Source organism: Astatotilapia calliptera, chromosome 23 (genome assembly GCF_964374335.1).
Source record: "Astatotilapia calliptera chromosome 23, fAstCal68.1, whole genome shotgun sequence".
Classification (NCBI taxonomy): Eukaryota; Metazoa; Chordata; class Actinopteri; order Cichliformes; family Cichlidae; genus Astatotilapia; species Astatotilapia calliptera.
Genome location: NC_137443.1, coordinates 49,490,311 through 49,509,145, shown reverse-complemented (window position 1 = coordinate 49,509,145; position 18,835 = coordinate 49,490,311). Strand labels below are relative to the sequence as shown.

General features: G+C 46.0%; 2 protein-coding genes and 1 long non-coding RNA gene across 3 annotated transcripts in view; 1 reads left to right on the top strand and 2 right to left on the bottom strand.

The window, feature by feature from the left end:
* Positions 1 to 18,835, bottom strand: part of LOC145424235 (uncharacterized) — a 208,138-nt gene that overhangs the window by 184,420 nt on the left and 4,883 nt on the right. The window lies entirely within an intron of this gene.
* On the bottom strand, positions 8,379 to 10,585 carry LOC113015876 (uncharacterized). The gene is made up of 2 exons (XM_080297812.1): positions 9,959 to 10,585; positions 8,379 to 9,808 (listed from the first exon to the last, which is right to left on the bottom strand). The coding sequence occupies exons 1-2, from the start codon at positions 10,080 to 10,082 to the stop codon at positions 8,547 to 8,549; spliced, it is 1,386 nt and encodes a 461-aa protein (XP_080153938.1). The 5' UTR covers positions 10,083 to 10,585; the 3' UTR covers positions 8,379 to 8,546.
* LOC145424232 (uncharacterized) lies at positions 13,278 to 14,862 on the top strand. Its single transcript, XM_080297361.1, has 4 exons — positions 13,278 to 13,792; positions 14,108 to 14,196; positions 14,310 to 14,482; positions 14,646 to 14,862. Exons 1-4 carry the CDS (start codon positions 13,737 to 13,739, stop codon positions 14,673 to 14,675), a joined length of 348 nt encoding a protein of 115 aa, XP_080153487.1. The 5' UTR covers positions 13,278 to 13,736; the 3' UTR covers positions 14,676 to 14,862.

The following is an 18,835-nucleotide window of genomic DNA, read 5'->3' as shown; positions in this document are numbered from 1 at the left end:
TCAGCAGCATGTGAAACCACAGCATTAACATCACAATCATATTAACTTAATCTCTCAACACGGATTTACAGGCTACTTAGAGCAAAGCCATCCCAGAGGAGAAATGCATGTGGAAATCAGCGGGGACATATGCAACAAGAGAGCCCTCACATGGCCCCAGTGACAAAACATGTCTGTGCAATCTTTTTTTATGTTAAAGTGACACATGGTAAGGGCTATGTCTCAAACAGAGGAATGGTACAGCTACACAAACATCATTTTTGTAACTAACAATCCATGAACAGGTGTGAAAACTCTACAGGTAGCACAGAGATGCCTAGATAAGCCTTTTAATCAACTACTAATGGACTAAGTGGACCCATACCATGTGAGAGTGAAAAATATTGCTTGGTGATTGTTGACATGTTCTCAAAATGAGTAGAGATGTTTTCCCTTCTAGTACACAAGATGCAGGCGCAGTAACCAAAGCGTTACCACAAGAATTCATCCCAAGCTGGGGAATTCTTGGTAAGCTCAGTAGTGATAATGGAGCTTTTGTTAGCACAGCTTTGAGACAGGTAAGTGATTACCCCATTAGACATCACTGTGCTTACTATCCAGCAAGCGCCGGGGCAGTGGAGAGAGAGACTGCTTCCACAGTATAATGAGTAAACTAATCAAAGGTTGTTCAGAAACAGGACTCAACTGGCTAAAAGCCTTACCCATAGTGTTGATCAGTGTTGGGAAAGTTACTTTGAAAAAGTAATTAATTATAGTTACTAATTTACTTCTTCAAAAAAGTAACTGAGTTAGCAGATTCTAAAAGTAATTAATTACTTGAAAAGTAACGATTGTGTTACTTAAAAAAAATGTAACCCTTTGGGGTCCAGGTTATAATTAGCCATTTTGACTACTTTTGATTTTCCCTCTACATTTCACCTTTAAAAACTATTTATTTGCCTTGTTTGGTATCATCCTTTTCAGCACAACCTCACGTGTCTGAATTTACAGTTATGTTTTCATTTTGACTACAGTGTTAACAACATTGATCTAAAATCTGACAAAAAAACATAAAATCAGAGAAGAAAGTTATATTTTTACTGTAACAACCACGAACATGTTTAATGAATCATATTTCATAACTTTAAATGCAAATATAAATTGTACATTTTAAAATCATATGCACAAGTTTTGCAAACAACAAAGTTATTTGCAGCCATTTACCTTTTACCCTTTTTTAATAACCATTTCAAACTGTTTACAGAACAATCAGCTTTTCTTCAATAAGATGCCACACAAATTATTTGTGTCTCTCCAAACAATACCTGCAGGTCTGACAGCAGCAGGTGTATCACTCCTGTTTCTACCTGGAGACAGCAGTCGCCTCATTGTTCTGACACACAACACAAAACTATCCACAACACATTGACTACACACTCCAAACACGCTAAACGTCACAAATCTCAAAACTCTTTCTCTCTTTTTCTGCTCTCTCTCTCTCGCCGTCACTCCTAAAACTTCCTCCTCTTCCTAAACAACCAAATATCATGTTGCCATATCATTTTTGAATAGTCGACATGGTGCATCTTTCCACCAACACGAAAGGGGTGTTTTCTGTTTTGTTTTGTTTTTTTTGGTCATAAGCCGAGAGTGCTTGGTAGCGCTGTCCTTAAGCTGTGTCCCAAAACGTCGGCTGCATCCTCCTGAGGCCGCATTTGTAGACCGATTACGTCATAGCCAGGCGAAGAAGGCTGTCCCAATTCGTCGACTCCTTCAAATGCGGCCGACAAATGCATCCTTCATTTCCACGAATTTGAAGGATGGGTCGGGTGTGTCCTTCGTGGCCCACCATATCCCAGAATTCATAGCGCGGCCCAGCCAATCTCCAGTTTCCAACAATGGCGGCCACTACTAAGTTTTAATATTACTCTTATTAATCTTTCTGGGTAACAAAATAAACTTTTAACACATTTTCAGGCGAGAAAGTAGCTGTGTAAACGTCAAATATCTGCTCGGTTTATCAAGACATCAAGACATCACATATTTGCAAAAGTGCTCCAAGGTTTTCTTTTTTTTTGTCCCATTTGGTTCTTTAGCCGTCAGAATTGTTGTCTGAAGACCAACAAGGAGACCCAATGGATTTACTTTGCCAAATGGATCATCACAGCCTTGCCGTATTGGTCCATTTGATCGACCTTTGTTGTTATCCATCCATCCATCCATTCGCTTCCGCTTATCCTTTTCAGGGTCGCGGGGGGCGCTGGAGCCTATCCCAGCTGTCATAGGGCGAGAGGCGGGGTACACCCTGGACATGTCGCCAGTCTGTCTCAGGGCCAACACACAGGGACAGACAACCATTCGCACTCACACATTCACACCTAGTGACAATTTGGATTATCCAATTAACCTATCCCCACAACCTTTGTTGTTATTATTTATTTTATTTTATTTTTAGTTGTTACAGACAAGAACAAGAAAGAAAGATGAAGGAAAAGAAAAACAGAAGGGAAGAGGGACAGTGAGAAAGGAAACTTAAAAAGAGAAAGAAGAGAAAAAATCTCCTGGATCACCTGTTGAGAGAAAAAAGAGAAAACAAGCAAAAAGAACAGAGCAACATACTAAACACAACACCATCAGGTTAATCTAGCTGAGTGTAAACAGCAGTAAATACTAAATATTGAATGTTGTTGTGTAGCAAGCAGGACCGACAGCGCACAATGTGCTTGGAAATAGCAGCCAATAGAGGTGAACAGTGAACACCTGTGTGCACACCTGTGTGGATCAGCGCGCTTGTATTCAAATGGTTTCCCCATGTAATGGTCTGCTAGAGGATGTAGAGAGCCATAGCCCCGTCCCCCAGGGCATGAAGCAGGCATGGAGGAGATCCAGGCTCCAGACATCCAGAGGCTCCAGAGTGCGAGAGCCCAAGGAGGAGCACCGAAGGGGCATCTGTGCCACCCTCCTGGGAAGAGCTGAGGAGAGCCCCAGATGAGGGGTCACCCAGTAGCCACGGAGCGAAAGCCAGAGGGGGCTGCAGTGGTGTGCCCGCCGGCTCTGCCGGCAACCAGCTGTGCCAGAGTGAACCGAGCCGCAGGCCCAGAGGCCCGAGGGCCACCTTTGCCCCAGAAGAGGCCTGACCGAGCAACAAGCACCAGGCCCCGCCAAGTAGTCACCGGGAGTGAGCTGGTACATACCTGAGCGCCCAGCCCCGGACACCAAGACCCACCAATGCACTGACCCCTGAGGGCATCAGTCACCGGCAAGGAGTGTGGTGAGGGGAAATAGGCCTTTGGAGGGCCTGGGGGTGCTCCAAGGTTTTCGGAGAAGTCTGTTACCCACCCGCTCGACAGCTAGCCGGGGGGTTCAATGGTCGCTGGAAACCGGCGAGAGCAGCAGACTTCCGGCTTCATCATTTTCAGACCCCCGCTACTCTTTCGCTACTCAGGTTAAACATGATGTATAAGTCACTCGGATAACTTAAAAATGTAATTGTCTGGCTTTCTTCTGTGTTTTATTTGTTTCGGAGTAAATCGGTTTGGCTGAGACCAAAGTTATTAGATTAGGTTAAATAAAACTTTATTAATTTATTCCCTCGGGTGGGTTCCTCCTTGGTTTTCACACAGCTGAATAAACGTCAAACAGAAAACTGATTAAACAGAAGTGTGAGACAGTCAAGAATTTACACAAATGTCCTGTTATATTTTAGATAGCAAGGAGCAGATGGCCGAGTTTATTCAACTTCACCGAGACAGCGGTGACGCATATCTGAAGGCTCGACTGTCCCATTTCACAGCCTCACACTTCTGGCCTTCTTGGTCTTCGAAGGACCCGGGCCACGTAAACCACGAAGGCCGGGTCCTCCAAAGGCCTATCAACACAGTTTAAAAACTGGTATATATCACCTTGTTTAATGTCCTTTAATATAATCAGAATCAGAAAGGGTTTTATTGCCAAATGTTGAGCAGGTTTACAACATTAGGAAATTGCTGCGGTACTTAGTGCAAACATACTGTCATATAACGCTTAAATAGACATAAAAATAAAAATAAAAAGTGCTAAGTTGATAGATATATACATGATATATACATGAGTGCAGGTGGTGATCAGTGCCAAACATGTAATGATGCAGTGAACACAGCGTAGGGTCATGTGTTAGTGGTGGGAACAGTCATACGGTTATTGTTCATGTGTCCAACAGCAGAGGGGAAGAAACTGTTCTTATGGCGAGAGGTTCTGGTGCGAATGGACTGGAGCCTCCTGCCTGAGGTGAGCAGGTCAAACAGACTGTGTCCAGGGTGAGAAGGGTCAGCTGAGATCCGAGCTGCACGCCCCAGTGTCCTGGAGGTGTGCAGGTCCTGCAGAGATGGGAGTCTGCAGCCAATCACCTTCTCAGCAGAGTGCACAACACGCTGCAGTCTCTGTTTGTCCCTGATAGTGGCTCCAGCGTACCACACGGTGATGGAGGAGGTGAGGATGGACTCGATGATTGCGGTGTAGAATTGCATCATCGTCCGTGTTGGCAGGTTGAATTTCTTCAGCTGCCTCAGGAAGTACATCCTCTGCTGGGCTTTCTTAATGACGGAGGTGATGGTGGGCTCCCACTTCAGGTCCTGGGTGATGGTGGTACCCAGGAAGCGGAATGAGTCCACAGAGGTGATGGGGGTGTCAGTCAGGATGATGGGGGGGAGTGGAGCTGTGTGCTTCCTGAAGTCCACAATAATCTCCACTGTTTTCTGGGCATTCAGCACCAGGTTGTTGTGGCTACACCAGGACACCAGACGTTCAACCTCCCTCCTGTAGGCAGACTCATCCCCGTCCGAGATGAGTCCAATAACGGTGGTGTCATCTGCAAACTTGATTAGCTTGACAGACTGGTGGGTGGAGGTGCAGCAGTTGGTGTACAGGGAGAAGAGCAGGGGAGAAAGAACCATCAGCACCGGCTCCCCTCAGGGAGCCGGTGCTGATGGTCCGGGAGTCCGAGACATTCTTTCCCAGCCTCACATGCTGTTTCCTGTCCGTCAGGAAGTCAGTGATCCACCGGCAGATGGGATCAGGCACATTCATCTGGGAAAGCTTGCCTCGGAGATGGTCTGGAAGGATGGTATTGAAGGCAGAGCTGAAGTCCACAAACAGGATCCTGGCGTAGGTTCCTGGGGAGTCCAGATGCTGCAGGATGAAGTGTAGGGCCATGTTGATGGCGTCATCTACAGACCTGTTGGCTCTGTATGCAAACTGCAAGGGGTCCAGGAGGGGGGCCGTAGGGTCTTGAGATAGGAGAGAACCAGGCGCTCAAATGACTTCATGACCACAGATGTCAGAGCCACAGGTCTGTAGTCATTTAGTCCAGTGATCCTAGGTTTCTTGGGGACAGGGATTATGGTGGAGGACTTGAAGCAGGCAGGCACATGACATGCCTGCAGTGAGGAGTTGAAAATGCCAGAAAACACTGGGCCAGCTCGTTTGCAGTGTCTGAGGGTGGCAGGAGACACACCGTCTGGGCCGGGAGCTTTCCGAGCATTCAGACTCTTAAACTGCTTCCTCACATCTGCTTCATGAATATGAAGAGTTGTGGTGGGAGGAGGTGGTGTGAAATCCTCTTTTGTGTGGGGTGAGGAGGGGGGTGTTGTAGGTGAACAGTTTGAAGGTGGTGATGGCTCTATGGAGGGGGGAGAGGTGGGGGAATGAGTGTCCAAAGTGTCTCTATTGTTGGGGCCGTTGGAGGTGTGAAGGCTGCCTGATGGCTCGTCAAAACGGCAGTAACAGTCGTTGAGGGTGTTGGCTAAGAGCAAGTCATCAGTGGAGTGGGGGGTTTTAGGCTTGTAGTTGGTGATATTCCTAAAACCTTTCCACACAGAGGCCGAGTCATTCTCTGAGATCTGCTGCTGCATCTTCTCAGAGTACTGATGTTTAGCAACATCCACTTCTTTAGTGAACCTGTACTTGGCCTCTCTGTAGCAGTCCCTGTCTCCGCTTCTGAACGCCTTTCTCTTTTCCAGCCACAGCTTTTTGAGTTTAGGAGTAAACCAGGGTTTGTCATTGTTATAACTCACCCTGGTGCGTGATGGCACAATGCTGTCCTCGCAGAAGTGGATATAGGAGGTGACAGTGTCCGTAAACTCGTCCAAGCTGTTAGAAGCAGCCTTCATTGTGTCCCAGTCTGTAGACTCGTGCGAAGCTCCTCCACAGCCTCGTTGCTCCACAGTTTTTTAGTCCTCACAACAGGTTTGGAGAGCTTCAGCCTCTGTCTGTACGCGGGGATCAGGTGGATCATGACGTGGTCAGAAAGTCAGAGTGAAGCGCAGGGCACCGCACGATAGGCCCCGCTGATCGTTCTGTAACAGTGGTCCAATGTCCTCTCCTCTCTGGTCGGGCATTTAATATACTGCTTGTATTTGGGAAGCTCTTGGCTCAGATTGGCTTTGTTAAAGTCCCCAAGAGCAATAATGAGAGAGTCCGGGAATGTCCGCTCCATGTGGAGTATCTGCTCCACGAGTGCGCACTGAGCTGCCTGCACATCCGCATCACTTAGGCAGCATCTTTCTTAGACAATAATTCTGTTGGCAAAAGATCCAAATGGGACAAACAAACAAACAAACAAACAAACAAACAAACAAACAAATACATAAATAAATAAATAAATAAATAGTAATTAGTTAGATTACTCCTTACTGAAAAAAGTAACGCCGTTAGTAACGCCCTTACTTATAACGCCGTTATTCCTATCACTGGTGTTTTTGCATATAAGAACTAGGGTGAGTATTAAACACGACCTTAGTCCTTTTGAAGTTGTTTTGGACATCAGTCAAATATGGGGATAGGGCTCCCAGGATGCCCTCTTCCAAACCACAGGACACTATGAAAATGAAGTGTTATTCTGTGGAGATACGTAATAACGACAGGAGAGGTCTCAGTGTCTCACTCCAACTTTATTAACTGACTCTCAGAACTTCACATATAGGGCTTCGGAGTTGACGTCACGCCGCAATGCATTGTGGGAGCGCAGCTCCATTTTCGGGGTCTACGATCCAAACAAATACACTGTATTGGAACGGCGACTACGACAAGAAACATGCTTAAAAGCAGCTCGAAAGAAAACGGACGGTATAGAGATCGATTGCGTCCAGAGGCGAAGCAGCGGTATTTGAAAAAAATAGAGTGCATCGCAAATCTGGACCCATACGACATACGGCAGTGGAGTAAAGACCCAGACGACTTACCGCCACTGTCCTACCCCGATATCTTCACCTATCTTGTTTGTGGAGTAAGTGCTTACACTGCGAACCAGTTTCGTAATTACAAGTCACTGGAGGCGCATATCCAATTTACAAATGGCTGGGTGCAAGATTTGGCTATTTTCAAGCCGCCAAAATCTGAGTACGTCGTCATTCATACCAAGGTAAGTCAGCTGGAGTGCATCGAGTGACATAGCCATTTTCCACCCCCCACCATAATTAATGTTAAATCTTTATCATTGAACTGTTAAAATATCGTTATCATATTATGTGCCCATAATTGTATAGTAGATGCAAATTAACACATTGATAATCGGGCAAATTATTAACGCCAATCAGTGTCCTCCCTGTCTCATTTCATTTATTGTCTTTACATCAACCTTGTCCTTGCATGTTACAGGTACTGCACTCCCAAAGATTGAATGAACCTGCATTACGACCATGGGTAATTGTAAGCACCACAGGGAAGGTCGAAACTGCACACTGCACCTGTATGGCCGGAGTTGCTGAGACCTGCACCCATGTCGCTGCACTTCTGTTTAAAGTGGAGGCAACAGTGAGGATACGTGGCACAAAGACAGTCACAGATGAACCAGCCTACTGGGTTTTGCCGGGGAACACAACCAAGATACAGCCAGAGGTTGGCCATAACATTGACTTTACATCTTCAGCAGCACAAAAAAAGACTCTTGATGAAAATATAAACGGACCGTCTGTGGTGAAAGGCAGAAGAAGCCGTCCTTCAAAAAGAAAGATTCCCTCTGCTACGTTTGAGGAGTTGTCACCCGTGTTAGACACACTTGAAAAACACAATAAAGCAGTGTGTTTGTCTGGTCTTTGTGGCCAACGCAAAGCACTGTGACCTCGTGGTATGGACACAAAAAGACATGGCAATTTTACGCATCTTACCAGATGTGCACTTCTGGGAATCACATTTAAAGAAAGCTCAGGAGTTCTTTCAGAAGGTGTGCCTTCCTGAACTTGTAGGAAAACATTTCTCTAAGCGAAATGCAGCCCCGTGTGGTCACAACGTTTTTTCTTCTGGTGTCTAGTTTTTTGTCAGAAGTGCATTGAAATATGTATAACTTGATTCCAAACGTGCAGCACTTACCATGTACCAATTGTCAAAGTGTGAAATAAAGAGTGCAAAGCAGTTATTTGTTATCTTGCTTTTATTATAACGTAATTTTAGTGAAACAAAGAGTCCAAAGTGATGATAAACTTTCGCTTATAGTATACAGGTACAGAAATGGTTACATAACGCAATGTCAATGTGTTCATACAGTCACACATACAAAAAACTAAAAAGGTTTTCCTTTTTTAAACAATTATTAATTAACAAGTACAAGTCTCATGTGTGCCTGGTTTCACTACCACACTGGGGCACATGTTAACCAAAACACAACACACCCTCACAATTTTATCAAGGAAGGTAACGTCTTCACCCTCACATGGAAAAAGAGAACGGATTGGCATGGTAGTATGTAGCATTTTGAATTTGTTGCGCAAACTGCCAATTACTCGTTCAACATGGATTCTTAGGTGTGCAATGGCTCGTGTATTTTCTATGTCCTTGGCATCTAGTTGACAGAAGCCCCTTGTAAATGCTGGGATCTTTACCTCCGCACACATCATTCCCACCGCATCTCTGATGTCAAAGCCTCTGTCAGCCAAAACTACATCCCCTGGTAACAGCTTGTTAAGTATGCCACATTGCTCTGTGATGTGTTTATCTGATGCACGGCCCCCCCACCCCTTAGAAATGAATGAAATTGCACCTTGTGGAGTAATCCCGATCAGATATTTCATGGTGTGTGTACCCTTGTAGTGTGAGTACGTTTGAGCACGAGCCTTTAAATTAGATGGTCGTTCTGTACGAATTTCAAAACAGTCTACAATGATGGCTACACGATTTCCAAAAGTGTCCGTAAATTGTGGTGGCATTGTTGCTTGCAAACAGTGCCTCTCTGGCCAGTGTACAAGTATTCCAAAGCGAGCATGCAACACGTCAATTGTATCAGAAAAGACAGAAGAAAGAGTTTTGTAGGAGACGTTGAATAGATAACTAAGATGCTGGACAGGAAGATCAAGTCTAAGTCGCATACGTGTGAGTAAAAGCATTTGGAAATGCGACAGTTTCTTTGATGCTGGTAGGAAAGCTTTTACATTCTCGAGCACGGACATAAAAATAGCAAAACAAGTAAAACCGGTGTAATATTTCACTTTTTCCGTGTCACCCTTTAAAAAGTTTTCATTCAGCTCTGTCTTGTCCAACTTTGATTTAAGCTTTCTGTTCTCCTCCAGCAGCCGGTTTATTTCTGCTCTGCTCTGTACACAGTGCACACAATCATTTGTCAGTTGTTGATCTTCTGTCTGTTTCTCTCTGATATCAATGTTTTCTGCATCAGCACCCGTTACCTCTGCTTCTACTTGTCCAGCACAAATTTGTCCCTCAGCCAAAATAACAAGGTTGTTATGGTGTTGCTCTTCGGTGGTGTCCATCTCTGGCTGCTCTTCTGTGGTAACTTCTGCTGAGGCTTCACCTTCACACTCTGCTGAGGCTTCACCTTCACACTCTGCTGCTCCATTGTCAAAGCCTGTCCAATAAAAAGAGTGCAAATACACAAGGGAACTTTTAAATGGTTTATACATTAAGGCCGTATGAATACTCAAAAATGTTTGTGTTAATTGACTAAGATCAACTTTTAAAATAAGAGACTGTGGCTGGGGGTGCGGTTGTCGTTTACCTCCAAATAGTACTTTATTTTGTTGACGTTGTGTTCGCCTCCTGTGACGGTCTGAATGTGATGTTCGGATTTCGGAGTGCCCCATGTGTAGCGTTGGTACCCAGTCTGGATTTGTTTGATCCATTTCATAGGCAGGCTTCCCTACAGTTGTGCGAAACAATTAGCGAATCGTTACATAGCACATATGTCTGCAAAGTCACTCCATTCGATGTTTGATCGCAATTTCTATAACTTCCGAGACCATCAACGGTAATATTATTCAGCTATAAAGTGTGATAAGAACATATTTAGAACTTACCGGAATGAAAATGTCGTGAGCACACCAGCTGATATCTGGAGACGTAACAGAACTTGATATCAGCTCGTCTCACGGCTGCTATCCAGGCTAGACGCCTTCGTTTGGTAACATCCGATACATGAGCTCCTTCACGTTGCTTCCAGGTTGGGAAAGCATAAAAAGACAATCCAACCTTATTCCCGTGCCGGTCATAACATCGAACATTGCAGCCGAGCACACAGCAAGTACGAACCATGGCTATGCTATCGCTCCTAGCTTAGACCCCCAAAATGGTGAATCGGGCCAAAATCCTTTCCACGCCCACCCCCGTGACATCACGCTCCGAAGCCCTATAGTAAGCGCCAAAATCTCCACCCCAGCACTTCCCTTCAACTTGGGTGTGAGTGGAGCCATCTGGTGGTCTGCCACAATTCTATTGTATAAATCTCTCATCTACTCAGTCTTCACTCCATAAGCAGGTTAAAGCAGCACTTTGACAACCAGCTCAAACAAACTTACACCCTCTCAGACCAGGAGACCAGGTCTTGATCAGAGATCTCCAGACAATCAGCTGGAAGAATTCCAGCGACAACCCAGACAGCAGTTAAGGTCGAAGCTTGTGCCACTTGGGTTCATTCCAACCATTGCTAGAGGATTTCAGAACCACGGTGATAACCCACAGGGTTAAAAAGATATCCACGTTAATACTGAGGAGGACACCAAGGCTGTACGATGTGCTGTACCCTTTGAAACACAGCTGTTAGGTTTAACCAACCACCTCCTGTCACGATCCGGAGTCTGCGACTCCGTGTTTGTTTAGTTTATTAGTATTCCGTGGTTTTGGTTACCTTGGGTTTTTATACTCTTCTGTTTCATGGTTCATGTTCCTATGTCTGTGTCCCCCAGTCTGTGTTAAGTTGGTGTGTTATGTCATTGCGTGTATGTGTTTCCTGTTTTATTGTGAAGGTCTGCGTCTTATGTGAGTGTTTCAGTTTGTCTCCCTACTCTCGTCACGTGATCACTCCCAGCTGTGTTCCCACCTGTGTGTAATCTCCCTGTGTTCTCTGAGTGTATTTAAGTTGTGTCTTCTGTCATAGTAATTGCTGGTTCGTCTGTGTTGTTTCCCCTCGGTCTCCCTGCGTCTTCCCGTATGTATATCTCCGGACCTCCCTGCATCCTCGTTTCTGGTTTGTCTTATTAGTTTACCCAGTTTAGGTTTCCAGTTTCATGTTTTGTCGCCACCGTTGTTTGTACTTACCCACCTCTGTGAATAAACACTCACCTGCACCAGAGCTGCCGCCTTTTGGTCCCTTTCTACAATTCCACACGGCTTGCCCCGGCAGACCGTGACAGAACGAACCAGCCACCATGGACCCAGCGGCAGTCGATCCGTCCGAGGAGCTCCAGGATGACATCGGCTACAATGTGGAGATCCTCCTCGGGCTGTGGCTGGAGAATCCTCCGTACGAGCTTCACCGCGCCGTGGAAGGTCGGCTACAACGTCTCTTTTCCGGCCTGCCATGGCTACTAAATTCACTTCCTCCGACCATACAGGCTTTTCTCCGGCACACACCTCACCTTCTCTCAGCCACTCCTGCCTCGCTGCCCGACTCGCCGGATGTGATCTTGCCCGGCCCGTCGGAGCCGTCTGCGGGGAGGAAACGCCGATCGCGCCGCAAGCGCGCCACCCCACAGCCGGACGTTCGGGCTTCTAAATCGCCGGCTGTGGTGAGTGAGGACTCTTTTTCATTTTCGGACTGCATGACTGTTCATTCAGGGGCTGCGTTTTGTGTGGCGGATGTCAACGCGAGCTGCTTATCGCCTGTGCAGCTACCGGCAGCTCAGTTCCCAGATAGCAAGGAGACATTGAACAGATGTTGATTTTCCATCTGAACCATCAGAATCGTCAGGATTGGTTTTGTGTTGACATTTCAATGTTGAAACAACATTGAAATACTGATGAAACCTGACACTGACATTGAAATAACATTGATTCACTGTTGTTCTGTCATCGTTGATTGTTGATCTATTTATAGTTGACAAGGTGACAACAATCACGTTGAAAAACCATCGATTTATGGTTGAGCGGGAAATTAAAGCTGCTACCACTTGGACTATTCCGCAGCACCCCTATCACATTGGTACATCCCTCCAGGTAACCATTGTCTTGTACAGTAGAGCGGGACATTAGATTTACTCTCAGCGGAATTGACCGGAGAAGGCATCAGTTCATGCACTGCACTGGCCTGCACCAGTATAAGTATAGTATAAGGTAAGAATGAATGACTTTTGTTCTATTCGTTATTTCCACGGTTGCATTTGAATAACAGTAAAAAAAACAAACAAACTTGTTAATGTAAAGTTTCGGATAAAATGTGGGAGCCCGAAATTGTGTCTACTTTCATCTTACAGTCCGGCAACAAATAAATTGCACTGCAAACAAAGTCTATCAACAAAGAAAACATTTTCGTTTCATACTTTTCCGTTATATTCCCTTACAAAGCTAGCTTTAACGCTTCGAGGGTTCCTTTGTTCTTGCCGTCGCCTCGGCGCTTGACCCAGACTTTCGCTCTGTAGTTGCTTTTTAGCATAGTACTACAAAAAATTGTAAATCTGTGATATATGATTGATAAACGTAAAGGTAACTGTATAAATGTGTTCAATGACTTTGTTACTTTTAATGATTGGTGAGCACCCGCTTCGATTCGCACTCAATTCAAACTTTACGTTGCACGCTCACCTAACTTTACGCTGCACGCTCACCTAACTTGCGTTTGCACCTTTTGTCCACACGTAAACTGCGTTTAGCATTTACGTGTGGACGAGGAAGACGGAGAAAACGCAGCGTCAAAGGTGTGCGCCTATTTTGACGCCACACTGTGCGCCAAGTTTTTGTCTCGGTGCCATGAATTCCTACAATGGCAGACTTAGACAAAATACTGTTAATTTTATTATCTTCAGTGTTTAAATGCTTACATATACGGGTTTGCTTGTAATGGTTGCCTATATACATTTTAAGCTATTATTTATTATTTAGTTCAATCAATAGATCAAGTTTTGTAGTGACTATGAAATATATTGTAATTATCTGTTTCCTGTTTATCCTAGACAGGGCAAAAAAGGACTCCAAATTAAAAAAAAAGATAAAAATGAAAGACTGGTGCATTGTGCAGTTTAGCACTGGTGGTACAGAAATAGTCCCTAGATCATGGATAAATGGGGAGAAATTGTCATGGCCTCCATATCCTCTGCGAGACACATTCAGGATCCACGACGCAGTAAAGAGGAGAGTTCATCCTGGTGCAACATGGCTCACCTATGCACCAGTCCGACTTCTAATAAGCCACGGTGGGTATCATCTGGATTGGTGTTGTATAAATGTAACAATAACAAGTTTTTCGTGTCCTAATTTATGTCTGGCCATACATTGTGTTTGTACTTCCAGACACATTTCACGAAGCAGAACGCAGTCTTCAGAAATATCTAAGTGAACACTGTGATATGTCTGACCTTCAGTCCGAAGCTGAAACTCAGACCAGTCATAAAAGAAAGCACAAGTAAAACTTTTTTTATTTCACAAACATATCTTTGATTGCTAAGAATTTATGATCTTGTCTTTTATACATATCTGTGGTGCTTGCATACTGCAATATCACCACATAATATAGTCCAAAAAGTGGAAGCTTGTAAACTTTTTATAAATGCAAAGCCGTGTACACTTGTGCACTTCAAAAATCCCTTGTATACTGTACCTTCTTGCACATCTCCGTTTCCTGTGTGTGTTGTTATAAATCAAACTGTAACTTTAGGAAAAAATATTCCAAAAGCACATTTGTAATTACTTATGACCGTTTTCAACTTTTTTTCTTTAGACCAAATCCCCTGTACACATATAGTGACTCAGAGGATGAGCAGCCCACAAAGAAATGGTTTCCCCGGGCCCCTCGAGTGAAAATACCAGGTAATAAAATACTGCCTAGTGTCTTTGTACATATCTGTGTGTGACACAAGGAAACGTTTGACAAGTTGTCTGTATTCTTAAATGCTTAAAAAAAATTTATCTTTTTCTGTCAGACCTGACGAGAGCTGTTAACGAACTCCGTGAGGAGGTCAGAGCCATCCGCAATACCGGCTGCAATGAATCGGTAGATGCTGGGGTACTGCCTCTGGATTTGCCCTTGCACAACACTGAGGAGCTAAACAATGCAGAGCCAGCTCTTCAATCACAAGAGGCAAATAAGGCAATGGTAATTATATAAAGGTTATGTACACTTTGTAACTATAAAGTGTAATAGCTGTCAGATGTGATTTAAATACATAACAACGGCCTGTTGATTAAACATACAAGCACTTGCATACACATTTAAGACATGAGACACGCTAATTCCATCTCTTAAAATGTGTCTATAGGTGAGACGCTTTGCCTTGATTGGAGCCTGACGCAGCAGTTAGGGGCAAACTCTATGTCCGAGTTTGTCTTTGCACAAGCAGTGCAGAAATGGCTCCGATACGCCCCAGATCGTTTGGGTGGTGCAGGACGCACATCATGCAAAAAATTACAAACTTCTGTGAATCATATAAACGTAAATAGGAAACTGTCTTTTAATAAAGTATTTAGCAAACGAAACATGCCTATTGACCTTTTTTTGTTTATTTTTTTTCTCTGTTACATCACATGCAATGCTTTCTTATTTTAGGATATTGACATGATACATTGTGAGACATTTGGGTTTTTTTTATAAAGGGTGTCCAATTTAAGGAATAAGTACAATTATGTGTTTAGGTGGTTGAAGTACTGATGGAAACATGCAGTAGTTTAGTATTGGTTAAAATACCTATAAAGAAAGGTAGATTTCCAGTCATGATTTAACTGTTGTTTTAATAAAAAGCAACTGTGCGAAAGAGGTGGAAAATCAACACCATAGCTCAACAGTGTTTCAATATCAGAATCTGACATTGTTTCAATGTCAGCAGTATTAGAAAATATAACGTTGAATCAACGTCAGGTTTCAACATTGATTCAACATCAAAACCTGACGTTGTTTCAACGTTAAAAAAGGGTGCAAGAGTGACGTTAGGTCAACGTCACACTTCAACGTTGATTCAATGACACAGCCTGATATTGATTCAACATTGTTTCAATGTTTCCTTGCTATCTGGGTTAGCTCCCCCGCAGCCACTCTCAGCTCGGTTAGCTCCCCCGCAGCCACTCTCAGCTCGGTTAGCTCCCCCGCAGCCATTCTCAGCTCGGTTAGCTCCCCCGCAGCCATTCTCAGCTCGGTTAGCTCTCCCGCAGCCATTCTCAGCTCAGTTAGCTCCCCCGCAGCCATTCTCAGCTCAGTTAGCTCCCCCGCAGCCAGTGCTCCTCTCAGCTCAGTCTCCTGTGCCTCCTTCAGCTCAGTCTCCTGTGCCTCCTTCAGTTCAGTCTCCTGTGCCTCCTTCAGTTCAGTCTCCAGTGTCCCCTTCAGTTCAGTCTCCAGTGCCCCCCTCAGTTCAGTCTCCAGTGCCGCCCTCAGTTCAGTCTCCAGTGCCGCCTGTAGCGCAGGCCCCAGTAGCTCCAGTGCCGCCTGTAGCGCAGGCCCCAGTAGCTCCAGTGCCGCCTGTAGCGCAGGCCCCAGTAGCTCCAGTGCCCCCGCTACCCGTAGCTCTGGCTCCAGTATCACCGGTTTCACTCATTCACTCCATGCAGGGAGAAAGTCTAATTTCACCTCAAGGTGCTTTTCATGGTTCAGCCGCCATTGGCACAGTTTGCCGCTCCAGGGCTTCCCCAGAGGCTAGGTCTCAGTCCCCGGCTGATTCTGGACCCCTGAAGTTTATGCAGCCACCTGAGAACTGCACCATGTCAGCATTGCCTGGGCAGAGCCAGTGCTCAGTGCATCGCCAGTTGCCTTCGTGTTTGCCAGAGGACTCCATGCCTGCTGGCTTTGTGATGGCTTCTGCTGGAGGGTCCGAGGGACCGCTCTGGCCTTTGTTTCCTGTTTCCGCTGGAGGGTCCAAGGGACCGCTCCGGCCTTTGTCTCCAGTCTCCGCTGGGGGGCCCGAGCCCGTTCAGCCACCTGTCTCAGCTGGAGGGCCCGAGGAGCCCGTCCAGCCTCATGCCTCGTCCGCTGGAGGGCCCGAGGAGCCCGTCCAGCAGCCTTCCTCGTCGGCTGGAGGGTCCGAGGGGCCCGTTCAGCCACCTGCTGCAGCTTCATCATCATCCTCGCCTGCTGCAGCATCATCATCATCCTCACCGGCTGCAACATCATCATCATCCTCGCCTGCTGCAGCATCATCAAAATCATCAGCCTCGCCAGGCCCAGCCTCATCAGAGCCTTCAGCCTCGCCAGGCCCAGCCTCATCAGAGCCTTCAGCCTCGTCTGGTCCAGCCTCAGAGCCTTCGTCCTCGTCTGGTCCAGCCTCAGAGCCTTCGTCCTCGTCTGGTCCGGCTTCATCCGAGTCTTCGTCCTCGTCTGGTCCGGCTTCATCCTCGTCTTCGTCTTCGCCTGGTCTGGCCCCGGCCTGTGCTTCGCCTGGTCCGGCCTCTGCCTGTGCTTCACCTGGTCCGGCCTCTGCCTGTGCTTCGCCTGGTCCGGATCGCCATCGCCTGAGTCGCCGCCGTTGCCTTCCGCGCGGTCGGCCCCCTGAACTGCTCCGTCGTCTCCCTCGTCGCCGCCGTTGCCTTCCGCACGGCCGGCCCCCGGACCCTCTTCGCCTGAGTGGCCGCCGTTGCCTTCCGCACGGCCGGCCCCCGGACTGCCATCGCCTGAGTGGCCGCCGTTGCCTTCCGCACGGCCGGCCCCCCAAACTGTGTCCACGTCGCCGCCGTTGCCGTCCGCACGGTCGGCCCCCCGAACTGTGTCCACGTCGCCGCCGTTGCCGTCCGCACGGTTGGCCCCCTGAACTGTTTGGACTCCTGTGCTGTCGGCCCCCTGGCCGGCCCCCTGAACTGTTTTGGCCTCCTGTGCTGTCGGCCCCCTGAACTTTTCTGTTTTGGACTCATTTTTCTTGGGCTGTGGTGTGTTTCGTTTCATTGGTTTTCTTGGGTTGGGTCTCGTGTTTTGTTTTTCTTTTTGTCTTTTGGCCTTCTGGTGCTCCTGTTTTGTTTTGCCTCGAGCCCTCCGTCCTGGACCCCCGCCGCCCGCCCTGGTCGGGTTGTTTTCTGTTTTTTCTGGCTGTTTTTCTTGTTGGGCTGTCTGGAGCCAGCCTTTGAGGGGGGGGGGGGGGTCCTGTCATGATCTGGAGTCTGCGACTCCGTGTTTGTTTAGTTTATTAGTATTCCGTGGTTTTGGTTACCTTGGGTTTTTATACTCTTCTGTTTCATGGTTCATGTTCCTATGTCTGTGTCCCCCAGCCTGTGTTAAGTTGGTGTGTTATGTCATTGCGTGTATGTGTTTCCTGTTTTATTGTGAAGGTCTGCGTCTTATGTGAGTGTTTCAGTTTGTTTCCCTACTCTCGTCACGTGATCACTCCCAGCTGTGTTCCCACCTGTATGTAATCTCCCTGTGTTCTCTGAGTGTATTTAAGTTGTGTCTTCTGTCATAGTAATTGCTGGTTCGTCTGTGTTGTTTCCCCTCGGTCTCCCTGCGTCTTCCCGTATGTATTTCTCCGGACCTCCCTGCATCCTCGTTTCTGGTTTGTCTTATTAGTTTACCCAGTTTAGGTTTCCAGTTTCATGTTTTGTCGCCACCGTTGTTTGTACTTACCCACCTCTGTGAATAAACACTCACCTGCACCAGAGCTGCCGCCTTTTGGTCCCTTTCTACAATTCCACACGGCTTGCCCCGGCAGACCGTGACACCTCCAAAGCACATATGGACATGTGATAGAAACCAACAAAAGAACACAGTGGATAAATTACATCTATCATTATATAACCATCTGCCTATTATATCACCACCACATGTTTGCTAATTTCATTAGCCATGCACTTAAAACTGTATAAGAGCAAATGCAAACTAGTCTGACGTGGCAAAATACAATGGCAGAAAAGCAGGAGTGTACATGGTGACACGTTGCACCTTCATCCCTAACAATACTGTTGCTGATGGTTCTTTTACAGAAGCACACACTACAAACGTTTGATAAAGATGTCTCACACCAAATGGTGTCCTTAACTGAACAACAGTCTCTCACAAATAAACAACTTACATTAGATCAAGTTTTAAATCTCTCTTTATAGAAATGTTACAGTTGAAATGACTTGCCATTTAAATTTTTTTACTCCCTTTATGCAGGATCCTCTTGTGTAGGGCTAGCTAGGGGGTGAAGTATCTCAGCTGTGAACTTAAGGACATCTGCACTCGTTCAGATGTAGTGCCCAATAAAAAACACCAAAAACAAAAAAACATGTTAACCCCTGACTATGGATGATGGTTTTACCTCTTTCATCTCTATCTATGTGACCCCTGCTGATTAACACATGAATAGGATTGCCTGTCACGTGTTACTATCTAGGCTTAAATGGGTTTGATGTTTACAGGCCTGCAGTGACATGAAATAATAACCCCCACCCGAGTAGAAAGTACAACTATTTGTTTAAAAATGTAGTGAATAAAAGTAAAATGTTTTCAGAAAAATAACCACTGAAGGTAAACACCTGTGGCCAATTCACAGCTAAG

Excerpts from the sequence above, each read along its gene's own strand:
- LOC113015876 (XM_080297812.1), bottom strand. The coding sequence starts at position 10,082 with ATGGATCAAACAAATCCAGACTGGGTACCAACGCTACACATGGGGCAC. Across the intron at positions 9,809-9,958 it reads AAATAAAGTACTATTTGGAG|GCTTTGACAATGGAGCAGCA; the intron begins GTAAACGACAAC and ends TTTATTGGACAG.
- LOC145424232 (XM_080297361.1), top strand. The coding sequence starts at position 13,737 with ATGTCTGACCTTCAGTCCGAAGCTGAAACTCAGACCAGTCATAAAAGA. Across the intron at positions 13,793-14,107 it reads AGTCATAAAAGAAAGCACAA|ACCAAATCCCCTGTACACAT; the intron begins GTAAAACTTTTT and ends TTTTTTCTTTAG. Across the intron at positions 14,197-14,309 it reads CCCTCGAGTGAAAATACCAG|ACCTGACGAGAGCTGTTAAC; the intron begins GTAATAAAATAC and ends TTTTTCTGTCAG.